Consider the following 17,125-nt stretch of genomic DNA (forward strand, 5'->3'; position numbering starts at 1 on the left):
TGAAAGCACAGGCTTAAACACATTCAAATTACAAATGCTGATAGAAATTTATACGGGCAGCTGTTAGTCTCAGATGTAACGGAAGAAAATAAAAAATAAGGTGATAAAGATCTTGAAATAGTCTCACTTTACACAACTCCACACTCTAACAGTTATTCATCGCTTCTTATTTTTTGCGACACTGAATCATGACCGGGAAATTATAACCGTTTTTTGGAAGGCTGTTTTTCACAGATTTCTTTTTAGCTCCAAGAGCTATTCGAACGTTGACTTCCCTATTTAATCTAAAAATGTCAGTGCCCGTGGGTGCTTAAGGAACTTTCTTACGGTTACATTTATCTGGTCTGATTCTTGATGCTCACACAACTGTATGTATGGCTGCAGCAAGCACGGCGCAAGTGGTCGATAATATACGCCGTAATACTTATGTGTTTTCGAATACATTTACTTATTTCACGGTTCAAGTTGTCTAAAACTTTGAATATATTACAAGATTATTATCGGAGTCCGGCCGAAGTAATAAGTATTGAATAATTAAATGATAATTGAAATTTCTCTAAAACTGCTCTGACTCCAGAAGAAAACCGCAGTTGAGTAAATATTGCATCACAATTGCGCTTACCGTTGACTATTTACGTTTAAACATATTCGTTTGGAAAAAAAAGAATTAGGGGATGAGTTCCGTAATAGCAACGGTAAAAGCTATTTCGTTGCTATTTCAATTTCGTTTTGAATTCTTCGATGCTACTCTGACTGACATCGAATACGCGATCAAAAGTGTCAAAAGTATCGTCGACCCGGTCTTTCGATAGGTCGAATTCGATTTTCGCCTTCAACTTCCTCTGTTTGGGACTGGCTCCGTTGGTACGTTTCCTCCGTCGTTGTTACTCGGGAAATCTCAAAATATCTACGATAAATAACATCCATCTAAACTTTTAAATGTCATTTGAATAGTATTCGAAGATCGATGTATCTGTTAAATTCAATATTTCACAAAATAAATCTATTATATCCGGTGATTCGTTGTTTTTAGGTTAGAGTGCCATCGTTTGAGGAATCTTGTCATGCCTCGCGAGTTTTGACGTGCCGATTGAACCGCTGCTAGGCCACAAACTGCTCCACGATATTTATAATCTCATATTTATCATTTTTCTGTTCCTAGATTTCGAGCCATGGGTCGTGTAATTCGTGCTCAGCGTAAGGGAGCTGGATCAGTCTTCCGCTCCCACACCAAAAGGAGAAAGGGAGCGCCAAAACTCCGCTCGCTTGACTTCTCCGAACGTCATGGATACATCAAGGGTGTCGTTAAGGTAAGAGGCTATTCATTCTTTATGAAATACGCCGAAATTCGATTGCATAAAACACCAGTTGCTATTAAGTTCCTGGCATTTCGAACGGACGTAATCGCTTTGAGGTTATAATTCTGTTTATGTCTCACATCGACACAACGTGGTCAAAAAATCTGGAAAGCTAAGAACGCTTGAAATTTCAAGTTTAGCTGCTGAATTGCTAATTGATGAATCATTTCTCTTGAGAAATTCACTAGGTAGCATTCATGTTCTTGTTTCACCGTCTTACATCGTTGCGCCCCTAAAATTCATTTCTCTTTTTGCTGTGTACCAAACCCTAGGAAACTTGAAGAATTATACACAGTAATAAGATCTACGCCAGGGCAGATGTGAATAATTCTCGGCACTTTAAAATCTTTGAAAATATCGCAACTTCAGATATTTTTCTAAACTATGTCAATTCTAATTAATGGCTTGGATGGGATTTATTAATTTTCGATTTAATAGATTTTGAGTGTTTATCCATGTTTTTGATATTTGCAGTCTGAAGTATTTGTAATAACAATAAACTGCATGCTCGGTAAAATTTATTTAATTAAGAAAACTTTCACTTTTTTGTAAAAAGTCTAGATTCTCATTGCTTGCGATGAATATTTACATGAAACTATCAAGTCGGAGTACCTTAAAATCCGCTGCATTTTTTATTTTAGTTACACTGAAATACCAATATTTTATCTTAATATGTTTGTAGATATTGTAAGTATATGATGATTTCTAGTAATCCTACAACTGAAAGTTTATGAAGTGTAACACACTAGAGGCTCTTTCTGAAGCTCAGTAGATTCAATCAATAGTTTAACACTTTGAAACCCCAATTTATTATTCATCAATTTCACATTTTTATTCTCAGGACATTATCCACGACCCCGGCCGTGGTGCTCCATTGGCTGTAGTGCATTTCCGTGATCCATACAAATTTAAGACACGCAAAGAACTTTTCATCGCTCCCGAGGGCATGTACACTGGCCAGTTCCTTTACTGTGGAAAGAAGGGTAAATCGTTTGATCTTGTCCTAAGATATTAGTACTCAAAAGTTTGTTCTCTCATAATGTTTGACAAACAAAGCTGTAAGATTGTTTTTTTTTGTGTTTGAACTTCGACAACTTGGAAAATTTTTGGAATCTCTTCAAGGACCAATTTTGATTCTGTTTTAATCTAGAGTTTTAAAGTGTACAATTGAAAACTGACATGATGAATTCTAGAATACCTACTGCCTAAGATTTTTGAGGAGTAACATCTAGAGGCTCTTTCTGAAGTATTCCATTAAGGATCTATAAACGGCTAAGATCAGGAAACTGTTTTGAGTATTTTTTAAATATGTTAACAGCCAACCTCCAGATCGGCAACGTTATGCCTGTTGGAACAATGCCTGAAGGTACAATTGTCTGCAACTTGGAGGAGAAGACCGGTGACCGAGGTCGATTGGCACGTGCCTCCGGTAATTACGCCACCGTCATTGCTCACAATCCCGACACCAAGAAAACAAGAGTAAAGCTACCTTCTGGAGCTAAGAAAGTTATGCCTTCCAACAACAGAGCTATGGTCGGCATTGTTGCTGGTGGTGGTCGTATTGACAAACCAATCTTAAAGGCTGGACGTGCGTACCATAAGTACAAGGCCAAGAGGAACTGCTGGCCTAAGGTGAATTCAAAAAAAAAAATATTATCAACTGTTGCACTTTAGTTTATCTTGGCAATTGACGCATTTTATGAGTAATTTGATTGGAAAGGTTGTTTTTTCAAGGAAAGATAATCCATCGATCGTTAACGTTTACTCATCTTTAGATATTAAAACAACTTTCAAACGATATTCGCTCGAACCAAAGAACCAATGATCGAGAACTACTAAAATTCTTCATAGATGTTATCGTGTATGAAAAAAATGTAGATTATATATTTATAATTACTCGATGATGGTATGACATTTGAAACCTGAATCACAATACCGTGTGGACAAACACTAACTGAGGGTATAATCGTGTTGTTCAAATGTCTGTCGAACGGTAAATTTCAGTTTGCTAAACATATTTATTTCATATTTAGGTTCGTGGTGTGGCTATGAACCCAGTTGAACATCCTCACGGTGGTGGTAATCACCAGCATATTGGTAAGGCGTCTACTGTCAAGCGAGGAACCAGCGCCGGACGTAAGGTCGGTCTGATTGCTGCTCGTCGTACCGGTAGGATCAGGGGAGGAAAGACCGACACCAAGAAGGACGATTAGATTAAACGCTAATTTCCTGCAAGGTGTAAATTATACAATAAAATGAAAAAACAAACTACTAATAAAAATTGTAAATAATTTACGTAATTCTTCCCTACTTGAGAAATCGCATTTAATTTCCGACGTGTTCAAATATAATAGACAAACTCGATTATTGTGCACAAAAAACCCTTACCAGCCATCGGGTAAACTGATAGTAAGGCAATAATTTTTGTAATGTTGAATTTTGAGAATGAAGTTTCGACTGTTCTGGGAATGGACGTATTTTCGATCCAAAAACGATGTTCAAAATTGTCGGTAAAATTTCTTGAAAATGCAGTTGATTCTGGTTCGTTATATTCTGTGTCGAGTTGCAGCTGTACTAGCGATGTGTAGGTAATAAAGTTGGTCAAAATATAAAGCACGAGTTAAAAAACGTCAAGTTTTTAATAATAGAACTTTATTCATTATAGCAAAGATTTAAATCAACGAAATCCACAGACGCGATAATTGTTAAAAGAAAATATCGCATCTAATTTAAAATTCGATAAGCTCAGACCGAAGTGTTTTCTTTTATGCATCTTAGAACAATGACTAGTGCAGGAACTTATGGTGTAAGATGTGAGCTGATTCTGGGTATCAAGATAAAAAATTAAATTTGTAATATTATGTGCAAACATATTGCAATGCTGAAATGACAATCTAATTGTCTATTATTTCAGGATTTTGAATATGACTTAGCGATTTTATTCAATGAAGCTAGACTAATATTATTTTATCGTCTATTGCTTCCATCTCTGTGAAATATTGCGTGGTATTAGCTAATACTCGATCTAGATTTCGGTTCTTGACACGAAACATTCCTTCTAATTTAACTGGTGAATAAGACGCGACTTATCCTAGTTGTTCACCCTTGTGAATACTGAAAACGTATCGCGAAATAGGTACAAATAACTGTTAATGTGGCCTATTTTGCAGTGAAAGCATTGGAGAGAATCTCAAAATCTTTCTATCGCAAATTATTGTCATACAATTTAATGTATTAATTAAAACTTGGCATCAAATTGATTCATTGGAAAACAAAGATGGATGTAATAAACATTCTTCTGAAATATAGATCGAATTTGAGTGTTCACGCGGTACTAGATGAGTATTGAAAATCAGCCGCGAGTTTCGAACTAGTTTCGACATTTGCTAATCCAGAATCAAGTACTTCTATCTGGTCCACTGAACTCTTGATCCGGACCACTAAAATATAATAATACTTTATTTCAGGGGCCTGATTCAGATTTATTTTTTAGCCGCGAAAAGAAGATTTGCCGTTTAAAGCTGTCTTCTGATTGATCCAGATAGCGTATATCACTGTTTTCATATGTCAGCCATTCAGAATCAGGATCCAGGTCCCAGGATCCTGATTCTGACTGATTTTCCACTCCTGAAAGCGGTGATAAGCGTCATCTCGACCAATGAGAAGGCATCTTTAAACCGAAATGCTTTTCTCACGAGTGAAAAATGAGTCAAAATCCACTCTAGTGATCCGGACTGTTTTCGGCATAAAGCTTTTCGGACATTTTGATATCCCTGAACCAGCGTTCTAGAACCGAGGTGGCGCTGCTGGGCAATCGCTCGTTTAGGCCAATCACAATGGATTATTGCCAGCTACTAGTAACTAATAAGAAGCATCCGTAAGAAAATCTCGTTGCTCAATACCGTTGGGAAGAACACGAGCGTTGACTGACGCCCGCGGCCGAAATCGCCTCAGTAATTCATGCGGAACCCGGTTGAGTTGAGTGAATAGCGTCATCCTTAGCGTCATATTGGCAAGCGGAAGCGCTGTTTCGGCCATTTTGAGTATCGCCGCAGCCATTTTTTTTTGCGTCGACGTCAAGCGGAGTCAGGCCTTTGTGTCAGGGCAGGCGGCCAGTGTAACTTGGCTGGAGTATCTTTTGTGCGAGAAAAATTGTTTTTTGAGATAGATTGAGCCGAGTTTCTACGCGAGAGCCACGAAACCTACGTATCGAGACGGAGTAATATGAGTAATGCAGCCAACCAGAATGGATCAGGTCTAGAGCAGCAGGTAATCAAACAATCCCATAAATTATTTGTCACATTCTATTCATCGCGGTTCCTATTCACTCGATGCCATGCACACCGAGTCTTGTCCCATGCCGAATTTTTGCCACTCTTCTCTTCGCTCTCGTTCTCGATATTGAGTTTTCTGGATGTGTGGCCGAATTTCGCGAGCTTTTGCGCCTCCGGGTACTGAGAAGAAAGCCTAATTAACGGATTTCTAATTTTCTGCAAAAATTACATGACATCCTCTTGGGATAATGGCGGCCAACGATTCCTAGAACGGCATAGGTAACTTACCTCGTTTCATTGACGAGACATGTCGAATACACGGCAATACGTGGTCTAGACTTCGTCTGGCTTTACAACGTGACGGGAATATAATTAGTCGATAAAAAAAAAAAAAAAAAAAAAAAAACCCACCTTTCTCCGGTGATATTATTTTTTCCTTGTCGCACATTCTCTTCATTCGGAAAATCCGTTATAACATGCGTAATGATCGTGATCTAGAATTATCATGAAATCTTTCTGATTTTCGTACGATGGATGATTATTCATCATTTTGTTAAATCACTTCTATATACGCACGACTCACCTAGCCGCCGTCATTTCCGCGTAAAGATCTCTTATCGTGTGTAATTACACACTCAACTTGTGATTGAATCCTCAAACAGTACTTTTCCAATGAATCATACCAAGCCTTCTGTAACTGCATGTGTAAACCGTGGGAACACACACGCACACACATACATGCTTAAACCTGTAGATATCCGGATGTCTTAGCGATTACTTCTGGAAGAACCGAATTTTCTCTTCCAGAGCAAGAGTATAAACTGAGAAAGGAAAAGGGAAATTCCCTGTCATGCGTATGATTCATTGATAAAAAAAAAGATTAATAGGATATACAAAAGCGAAAAGTCTTGATGCACTTTATATTTTTCTTTTAAACTACATTGAATATAGATTGCGTGTCGACACTTGTAGGTCAACACACAGTGCTGATTCTTTAGATAATATTCAGGAATCAGAGAATTTTTTTCAAATTGTACACTTTTTTTGCACCTTGGCTATTTACATGTAGATTTGATCAACAACTGATGAAAAAGTAATTACATAATGCGATCATATGATTTATTATTGGTACATGATGTTAAGAAATATAATCTTCGTTTCTTTTCACTCATTCACAAAATTAGAACATTCGGGAAACTGCAGACATTTCATAAAAATTTTAGTTTTCTTGTGCATTGATTTTAACCCATTTTTCAGTTTGCTGGTCTGGACTTGCAGAACTCCCGCCAGCCAAGTGGGGGTCGCTACGTACCACCTCATCTCCGCAATAAGTCCGGAGGTTAGTAGTTTCTTTACATTAATCTATTTTTTCATATCCAGTTGCAAATTCATAAAAGTATTTCAAACAATATTCTGGAAACGTGTAAGATTGAAATTTATGTAAATATTCTAAATTTTGAAACAGCAATTTTCTAGCCGTCAATCACTTTGGCTATCTTTTATAATTTGGTTAAATCTGGTCACAAGTCTGGTAACTACATTCTGTTGCGATTTTTTTATTTTTATATTAACTCATCTAACTCAGTTCCATGAGATTGCGTAATTAATGTCGAAGGGGAAAAAATGAGGCCATTCAGCAGTTAGTTTGTATGAGAGCAATGATTGCGGTAGGGAAAGTAAATGATGTGATAATAGTTGCAAATAGGCTGTTTCCTTGTTTTCATTATTCTTCTAGTCGGTAAGCATTTGTGAATAACTGAAGCAGGTCGAAAGACTTGTGGTAGCTCATTTTAGAATAATTCATCAGGTACATGTATCATTTTGAATCTAATAAGCCGACTTTACCAAACTGTATTGTCACTGTTTGCAAATTCACTCATTAGTGAAAACACTGAGACAATATAATCTTCGTGAATTCTGAAAGTTTTTAGTAGTAGTGCAGATGATACTTTTGCAACCTATTTTGTAGATTTCACATATTTAGTCAAAATATGTTGCGAGATAATTTTATTTTTAAGTTGGAGCTTATTTTTTCATCATTTATATTCATTTATCTTGGAATACAAATTTCTCTTGATCCCCGTACAGAACAAAAAAAAAAAATATTCACACAAATTTTGATTTCTGGTACTTCTTAAAATATATACTTCATTTCAAGAATCATAGATATGAAAAAATTATACAGGTCCTGCGCCATTAGGCGGTGATACAAATTCACCACCCAGCAACTCGAGGCAACCTAGCGACAGAGACAGGGGAGGTGACAGAGATCGGGAACGTGGTAGAGGAGGTGGCGGAGGCCGTGACGGCGGCTCTGGCTACAGAGATTCCCGTGGGGGTGGACGTGACATTGATTTTGGTAACTTTGGAGGTCGAAATCGTCGTGGTGGCAATCAAGAGAACGGGGGAGGGCGTGATCAGCGCTACCCGACCAACGACAACCGAGATGGTGGTCCAGGTGGCGGCAACGACCGTTGGCAGGAACAGCAACCTCGAAATGACCGCTGGCAAGAGTCCAGAAATGATAACAGGTACACTTATGTCATGTAAATTTAAGGAAGTTTATTACATGTAAGAAATACATGAAAGAAAAATACAATCTAAGCATACTAATGAGCAAAAAAATAAACAACTAAAAAGTAGTAATCGAGTTTTTGAAAAAATCTTGACAGCAAATCCCTCGTATCACTTTGGAATGGAAGTAATCTTGATTTTCTGACATCGTAGATCGAGTGGCAATGGAGGTGGAAGATGGAAAGATAGCGAGGGTGGCGGCGGACGCGAGGGTGGCAGGGATGGCGGAAGAGGACGAAATGAAGTTGACTGGACAATCCCAACATCGAGGGATGAGAAGTTGGAGGTGGAATTGTTTGGAACAGGAAATACTGGAATCAATTTCAGCAAGTATGAGGATATTCCCGTTGAGGCCACCGGCGATAACATACCTCCACACATCACATGCGTATGTAAAATAATTCTAGCATTTTCAATCTCGTTAGTTGGGAATTCAAATAATCGAATTGTTTGAATAAAGGAAAATATGATATAAAATATTAAAAGATGTTGTATTAATTTCTTATTTTCAGTTCGATGAAGTACAGCTGACGGAGATTGTAAAGAACAGCATCACTCTTGCTGGTTACGATAAGCCAACGCCGGTCCAAAAGTATGCGATTCCGATCATCATCGGGCGTCGCGACGTCATGGCCTGCGCGCAGACCGGATCTGGTAAAACTGCGGCATTTTTAGTGCCGATATTAAATCAGATCTACGAATGCGGTCCCCGACCTCCCCCACCTAACGCTGTCGGCGCCAACTTTGGAAGGCGCAAACAATACCCTCTGGGTCTAGTCTTGGCTCCCACCAGAGAACTGGCTACCCAGATATACGATGAAGCGCGCAAGTTTGCTTACAGATCAAGAATGCGTCCTGCTGTTGTTTATGGCGGTGCCAATGTTAGCGATCAGTTACGCGAACTTGATCGCGGCTGCCACCTTCTTGTCGCCACACCTGGTCGTCTCGTCGACATGCTTAATCGCGGGAAAATTGGTCTACACAATTGCCGGTTAGTACAATTAGGATTCTGCATTCCATGTGTACACGTATATTTCTGCATATGATGTGTTTTCACATTTTCCTTTTTTTTTTTTTTTTCCCCCTCGAGATTTGAAGGTTTCGTGCTCCAAGTCAATACACTGATTTGGTATTTAAACTTCAGGCATAACTTATATAAAAAGAAAGGTTTCTTGATCATGAAATACAAAATTTTATTAACATTCGCAATACGTACATCGTTTGGTACAGTTTGAATTTTATTGTACTGAAAATTTGGAACGCTCAAGTCGAACGCAGATGTGGAAAGTATGCAGAACGGATCATGACAACACCTTCGTATTATTATAAAATTTGAACGAAAATCGAAAACTGACAGATGAAGTAAAAGCGTTGAAAAGTATAGCCTCAAAGGCCATTCCTACAATTCTGATCAGAGTATGATTTCGAATAATTTGATCAAAGTATTAAAGTCTAGAGTCATTATTGAGAAAATAATGCATGTAATAATAACTCACAAAAATTTAACAAACAGTGAATTTTGTTATTATGTCATTAATTATTTCAAGGATCGCCAAACTATTGAACTTTCAAACAATATCTCGCAAAGTCAAGGAAATTCATATTTCAAGCTTACCAAGCGTCGCTGTCAGATTTACGCAGAAATGACATAAAATTGGAGTCCTAAATTGAAATTGATTCTTCCATTTATGAAATTAATTCCTGAGATTACATTTTTATGTAATAGAAAAAATGGTAACAGTCTTCATTCTTATGTATTGTAGGTACCTAGTACTAGACGAGGCGGATCGAATGCTTGACATGGGTTTCGAGCCGCAAATTCGTCGCATAGTAGAACAAGATACAATGCCTCCAACCGGGGAACGACAGACCCTTATGTTCTCTGCCACTTTTCCCAAAGAGATTCAGATGCTAGCTCGTGACTTTCTGAACAATTATATTTTCTTGGCAGTCGGCAGGGTTGGTTCTACGTCTGAAAACATCACCCAGAAGATAGTTTGGGTTGATGAAGGTGAAAAACGATCTTATCTTCTTGATCTACTCCAAGCCAACAACCTAACTCAGCCTAGTAAGTAATTTCAAATTTTTTGTTCAAACATATTCACGTATTCCGACAAAAGACTTGGAGACACTATACGCGGAACAATGGTTTTCTTTCTATTATACTTATCTAAATAAACATTTTCTACAGGTGCGGAATCACTCACACTAGTATTCGTTGAAACAAAAAAAGGAGCTGACACGCTAGAGGAATACTTGCACCAAGCAGGCTATCCCGTGACTAGTATCCACGGTGATAGAACTCAGCGTGAGCGTGAAGATGCGTTGCGCCGTTTCCGCGCTGGATCAGCACCTATTCTCGTCGCGACAGCTGTCGCGGCACGAGGTCTTGATATTCCGCATGTTAAACATGTAATCAATTTTGACTTGCCCGGCGATGTCGAAGAGTATGTCCATCGTATTGGTCGTACCGGACGTATGGGGAATCTAGGTACGCTTTGCACATATGTTAGTATTTATATTCTGGCGATCAAATGGGTGTTCAGGAAAAAAGCAAGTTTTGGCTGTTATAAAACACCGGAATCGTTGCCTTTCATACGTTGACATTTCTTGAGATATAAAATCTATTGACTGGTAGTAAAATTTACAAAATATTAAGATTTAATAGCTAACATTGACGGTTCTTTGTAATTGAACTTTTCTCCGTTTATTTTACAGGCGTAGCCACTTCATTCTTCAATAGTAAAAACCATAATTTAGTAAGAGAGCTTGTCCAGCTTCTGATAGAGGCCAACCAGGATTTACCTCCGTGGTTAGAGAATATGTCCATGGAAGTACGAAACTCTGGAGGTGGTGGTGGTGCACGAAGACCAGGTAGTACTAAGAGCAGCGGTGGTCGTTTTGCCAGTGCTTTTGGGGCAAGAGATTATCGTCAACAGCCTGGTGCTGGATCTGCACGAAACAACGGAGCCGGACGACCTGGAAGTTATGGCGGTTAGTGATTTTTTCAATAATATGGCATTATGACAATTTTATTCGTTCATTTGCCAAAATCTAGGGCTCTATTACAACTGGTCGTTTTGAATTCACCAATTCTGAAGAGTGTTTCATCATTGCTAAATTTAGTTTTCAATGTGAACTTCGATTAAATTGCAGATTATCATTTTCTAGAATGCCTGCTTTATATATTAAAATTTCTATACCCGTTGAATGTTCGTTTGCGATAGGTGGATATGGAGGATACGGAGGCAGCTACAACAACTCATCGTACAATACCTCATCCAACAACGGTGGCGGTGGCACAGACTGGTGGACCGGCAAGTAGATGGAGGACGATTATCCACTTCAATTTAATAATACAAATATAACACTGAAATTGGGTTACGTGTAACGAACACACACAATCACTCGCTTGCTCCCCCGTGCACTCCACTCCGAACCCTAATCTCAATACATGGACACAGACATTTACACATACACTTATACAATACACGCGATGAAACACCGCTAAATTACGAGATGTATGTTTAAAAAAAGAAAAAAAAAACAACAACAGAATGAAAATTACTGAGATATAAAAATACCAAACATGAACGAACGAAATATACCTAGAGAAGTCATTAAAAATTACCTATCACTGGAAAAATATAAGAAAATATCGATAGTTAAAATTTGCTCCTTAGCCTAATTATTTACAGACATCTCTCTGCGGTGAAAAAAACGTCGTCGATGGACACAAGTAGAAAATAATCATTATTAATGAATCGTTATTACTATTCCAAGTAACGATGTAGTAGATTGAACCTTAGCGAAAATTTTTAGAACTCCTGTCAGGGCTTATGGGGCTCGTTAAGGTTTAGAGTAAATTAAATTCAAAGCGTGGTTTGAAAAATGTGCTATTAAAATCGTAAAATTGAACGGTACGCGATATTCGTATTTCCAAGTCTTGTTGCTTGAATATAATGAAGCGTAAATGAATATTTTGGCACATTTCTTAAGTCGCGTGTATCGTTGCTAAAAATTAATTAATCTCTATATCAATTTTCTTTGAATTTATTATTATCATTAAACGACGAATGGTATTTGTTTGTTTGCCGTCCCCAGAAAATAAAAAAAATTACAATGCTACACATGACTCACATGTAGCAACAGTGTAAACTAAATGATAACGCGCTATTCTAAGAGCCATTAGTAAATTATTACTTGATGGAATTTAAAGGGAGCTGGATAACGTCTTGAAATATCTTTAGAAATTAATCTTTTGTTGTGTTCATGCCACAATATATAGGTAGTTATACGTGTATATAAATTTTGTAATATTTAAAGGCGCTGGCATCATAATTATCATCAATGGTGGTGCCATTGTGCAAATTTTTACATAATGAACAATTATTAAACGAATTTAAGTAATATTTTTTTTCGTTTATAAATAGTAATATTAGTAATTTTTACATTAAATAAGTTATATTACCAGAAATTTCAATGTGTTCAGAGACTGTGGCAATTAAGATATTCGGAACACTATTTCTAAATATAGCAATGACGTCCTGTGTAAGTTCTTAGCGGTACACATGAGCGGATAATTTGTCATTATGAAAGAAAAGAGAAATGGCTACGTCAGAATACGCGCGGAAGGATTATGAAATAAACTATCAAAAAAAAAAATTAATACGGTTGCAGTTACAGGGGGTAATTGAAAAAAAAAACCGAGTGCTGCGCATTTGCCAATCGAAAGGCCCAGATATTTGAAGAAAGATGATGTATGGTCTATGGACTATGAGGCAACGTCGCGCATACATATTCTAATATTTTATAACTATCGATCAGTATACTACGCTATATATATATGTATACATATATATACACATACAAACATGAGTATATATATATATATATATATATGTATATATGTTTATATATTATAAATAAACATATTAAGTAATATGCATAAATACATTACGTTAAAATATAACAAAATGATTAAGGAAAAAAAAGAACGACTGTGATATTGTACGATCTTGGGGACATTCAATTTCTACGCAAATTGCTAAATGCACGATTAACGAAGTATACCAATAATGAATTAATTAAATTTATTGATGATTGAATGTCAGAGAATACCAACTCACTGTTTTGAGTTATGGCAAGAATATTGAGTCGTTACAAATAATAAACAACATGAATTTGGCTGTTGTCCGATCGGGGAGGGCTGAACGCTCTTGCGGTCCTAAAACTATTTTAGGGCATTGTTTCTACTTAAACATAAAAAAGTAAATAAACAAATGAATAAACACGCGATGATAATGTGTTAATATCATTGATAACGATGTTGGTAGGGCTTTATAGAATGTTGTTAAAATATCTCTTCTGCGTCCGTCAGACTCTTAATAACTATTAAATCTGTGTGACACGTAAAACTAAGAACAAAAGAAGAGTACAAATTCGGTTCGCATGACAGGATTTTATAAGCTTGTCGTACATGTTATATAGATAGTGCAATCGAGTGCGTGAGAAGTATGGCAGTGCCGTGTGTATGACCATGGACCAATGTGTGAAGACGAATGAATGCCTCTCGGAGGAATGACAATTATTTCAAATAAACATTTCAAATAGTGTTTGAAACGGAAGTAAATTATACAAAATTACGTGCCGTCAACTTTCAGTGGCATCGGATATGAACAAATTTTAATAACCGTAAATAATCAATTATCAATTATTCGCTCAAGGCCCTGCCACAGAAGTAATGAGAAATTGGGTTTCAAAATTTGAGTTATTGAACCTGTTACATCTGGTTCTTTGTGTAGTACAAATTTTTACTTGATACACTACAAATTACCTCCAGTCTAGATTTTAGGAGTTGAAAATACAAAAGTTACAGAACAAAATTAATTCCATTTCGGTTATTAAATCAGTCGTATTTGAACGGCAATAATACTTCGCTGAATTAATTTTTAAAATTTTACCCTTTCGCCATTTCTTACACTGTGATTTTAAATCTATTCAGTGGTGACAAAAATCAATTGAGATTGTCTATGAGAACTTTCTACTGTATATGCGAATGTGAGTAATATAGAATCATCGACTCTAAATACAGTTCAAATTGCGCGAGTTGACTAGCAGAAATGATAAAATCATTTAATTGAGCAGCTGCAATCAATTCGTTATTAAATTTGTTTAAATTGTCAAAGTATGATACTATGATTTACATTTCTCTTAGTATATTTTAGGTGATGAAATAGAAGAAAAATAATAACTAATTAAACGGATCTATTTATTAATCTATTTAGTATTTATTCTCTCTCTTTTTGTGTTGTAATTCGTTGATTTGTGTGTTCTTTCCTTTTCTCTTGTACTTTCTGAAGCGCACCTTTTTACGTTGTGTTTAGTCCTCTGAAGATTATCGGACGAGCAGCCTTGAAAAACAGTATATATACACACATATATGTATGTATATATGTAAACAATCGAATGATTATAATCAGAAAAAACATGGTTGCACTTACAATAGTTGCAAAACTGCGTTGCTATAGGAAAAGAAGGGCTATGGATATTAATTATCACATACATGCACACAAACATATATATAGAAAGGAGGATGTTGACTGTGACTGCAATCATTTCTAAGAGAATACACAATTACAAACTTATAATATATAATAATATAATATAAACATGTCATAACATTGCATATTACATTTTGTCCTATCATTTTTACACGTTCCGTTTAATGATATTCCAATAACCAACTATAGAGTTTTTTGAAACATGTTCATCTAGCGCTATAATAAAAGTCCGAGTATTGGTCAGCGCCCACGGTATAGTTGAAACTCCACCGACTGTCATTAAATGTTACGTAAAAAGCAAAAATAAAAATAAACCATTCATAATGTAACACATTAATTTATGATAAAGTAAAGGAAAAACAAATGGAACAAAAGGAGGAAGAAAAATTTGTACAAGGCGGGATGGCAAAAATGTCTAATGTAAGAACGTATAATCTAATTGAAAAAACAATCTAGATTTTCATTGAAAAAGTCGTGATAATTGTATATCGGTATGTATGATTTTTCGTTGTTTTTTTTCGAGAGAAGAAAGGAAAAAAATTGATCCGTTATGCATATACTTCTTTCGATGTTTAATGACGAGGTGACAAGTAGCAGTAAAGTTTATCATCTGCGTACAGAATTTTTCATACCGAACGACGTGCATGCCCAATTAATACACAATCCATTTCAATTTTTACTAATAAATAATTATTACACAATTTTCATAGTAAAAGAAAAAATGATATAGATATATCGCATTGGCGAATGTACCATTCGGTCAGAGATTTACTAGTGATCACAGGTTTAATATGCTATCTTAGTTGAATTATAAAAAAAAAACCTAGAAAAATTAAAATAACACAAAAAAAATATATCAATCCAATCACTTGTACCTTGTGCAGGTATTCCAATCAATAAAAAGAAAACAATAATTAAAAAAAACTACGTACATTATTGTCTTAAACATATGAAATACCTGAAATACTGCTTTAAAAACGCGTGTTTTTCCTTTGCATTTCACACGAGTACCCAATTCCGTTTAGGGTAATTAATAAACTGGTGCAGCAAGGCTACGATTAATTAAATTTCCAAAGGAACAATCTGATTTAATATGAATGTATCGTACTGCATACGTTCACAATGATTATCGGATCAAACGTTATTTGTTTGTTTGTAGTATTATGTTAGTTATTACAGATGTGAGGAGTGACAGGAGAATAGCTAAAAGCAAATGATACAATAAAGATTAAAGATAAAAGCAACAAGAATGATGCAGCTTCAAGTGTATTTATTTCTATCAGTTCCGTAATAAAGGTCTCTATAGCAATAATTATATTTCAGGGAATTATCCGATTTCAATGTTGAATTACAGAATCCATTGTATCCGCAATAATCGTTATTCAAATATTTTGTGGAATGGAAATGTTGGATGCAAAACAGGCAAGATATTTACTATAGACATCCGAGGCCGTTCTCCCTTCTGTGCCCTTTATTCGTAAGTCTGTATAATTTGTTGAAACTTTTTTTCACAAACTCAGTTTCCAAGTTATTCAAGTTTTTCAACGGCCTCGAACTTGACGGGACATCCGATACTATAATAATCGAGATTTGAAAAGTGGGAAAAATTGTAAGTTGAGCATTCTCAAACATTTGTACAATTTCCTTCAGAATATTTCATCTTTGGAGAACACTTTGACTTGTCCATCAGATGTGATATACAAATTGCTCATTATCTTGGATTGATTGTAAATTTTTGGAGCGTTGACTGCCGTTTTCACATTTATTAATTTCGTGACCGAATAGGTACTCAATTTTATCCTATAATACCATTACCAATAAATATTACATACTGTCAGAGAAACGAGCGGTCTGGTTTCAAATTCAAGCATTGTCATGTAATTATTCAGTATTATCAATAAACAAGGCGTAACTCCTACAAATTTTGTATAGTACTAAAAATTTGTTAAATCATAAATATTTTTAAAGGTTTCATATTTAATCTCGATACGATTTTTTCGTTTACACAGTTTGTCCTACGTGTATTCGAGTAAATTGCGAAGTATATTGATGTCTATCAAATTTGTCGCAAAGCATGTGCCGTGATGATATTAATCGCAATGCCAATAAAAATATTGTGCCAGTAATGGATTTTATCAGGCATTGACTTTTTTTTTATCAGGCATTAGGTAGTATCGAATCTGAATAGCTTCGATTGATTATCGTCCGATATTTTTTGTATTCTGCCAAAAACTATGAGAATATAAATTTTCACTTATTACTTCTTTCGAACAACCAAGAGCCTCACGACTATGCGGCTATTATTTGACTGCTGTAACATTGAACGTATTCTACATGATTCGTGATAAATCGAATA

General features: G+C 36.0%; 2 protein-coding genes across 2 annotated transcripts; both read left to right on the plus strand.

Moving 5' to 3' along the window:
* Positions 1–763: 763 nt before the first annotated feature.
* On the plus strand, positions 764–3,658 carry RpL8 (ribosomal protein L8). The gene is made up of 5 exons (XM_046622330.2): positions 764–864; positions 1,163–1,310; positions 2,200–2,341; positions 2,677–2,990; positions 3,392–3,658. The coding sequence occupies exons 2-5, from the start codon at positions 1,173–1,175 to the stop codon at positions 3,569–3,571; spliced, it is 774 nt and encodes a 257-aa protein (XP_046478286.1). The 5' UTR covers positions 764–864; positions 1,163–1,172; the 3' UTR covers positions 3,572–3,658.
* A 1,766-nt stretch (positions 3,659–5,424) lies between these two features.
* bel (ATP-dependent RNA helicase bel) lies at positions 5,425–16,019 on the plus strand. The gene is made up of 9 exons (XM_046622327.2): positions 5,425–5,627; positions 6,890–6,971; positions 7,818–8,163; positions 8,360–8,594; positions 8,719–9,197; positions 9,970–10,274; positions 10,398–10,697; positions 10,925–11,200; positions 11,434–16,019. Exons 1-9 carry the CDS (start codon positions 5,583–5,585, stop codon positions 11,529–11,531), a joined length of 2,166 nt encoding a protein of 721 aa, XP_046478283.1. The 5' UTR covers positions 5,425–5,582; the 3' UTR covers positions 11,532–16,019.
* Positions 16,020–17,125: the final 1,106 nt, after the last annotated feature.

Source organism: Neodiprion pinetum, chromosome 4 (genome assembly GCF_021155775.2).
Source record: "Neodiprion pinetum isolate iyNeoPine1 chromosome 4, iyNeoPine1.2, whole genome shotgun sequence".
NCBI classification, from domain to species: domain Eukaryota; kingdom Metazoa; phylum Arthropoda; class Insecta; order Hymenoptera; family Diprionidae; genus Neodiprion; species Neodiprion pinetum.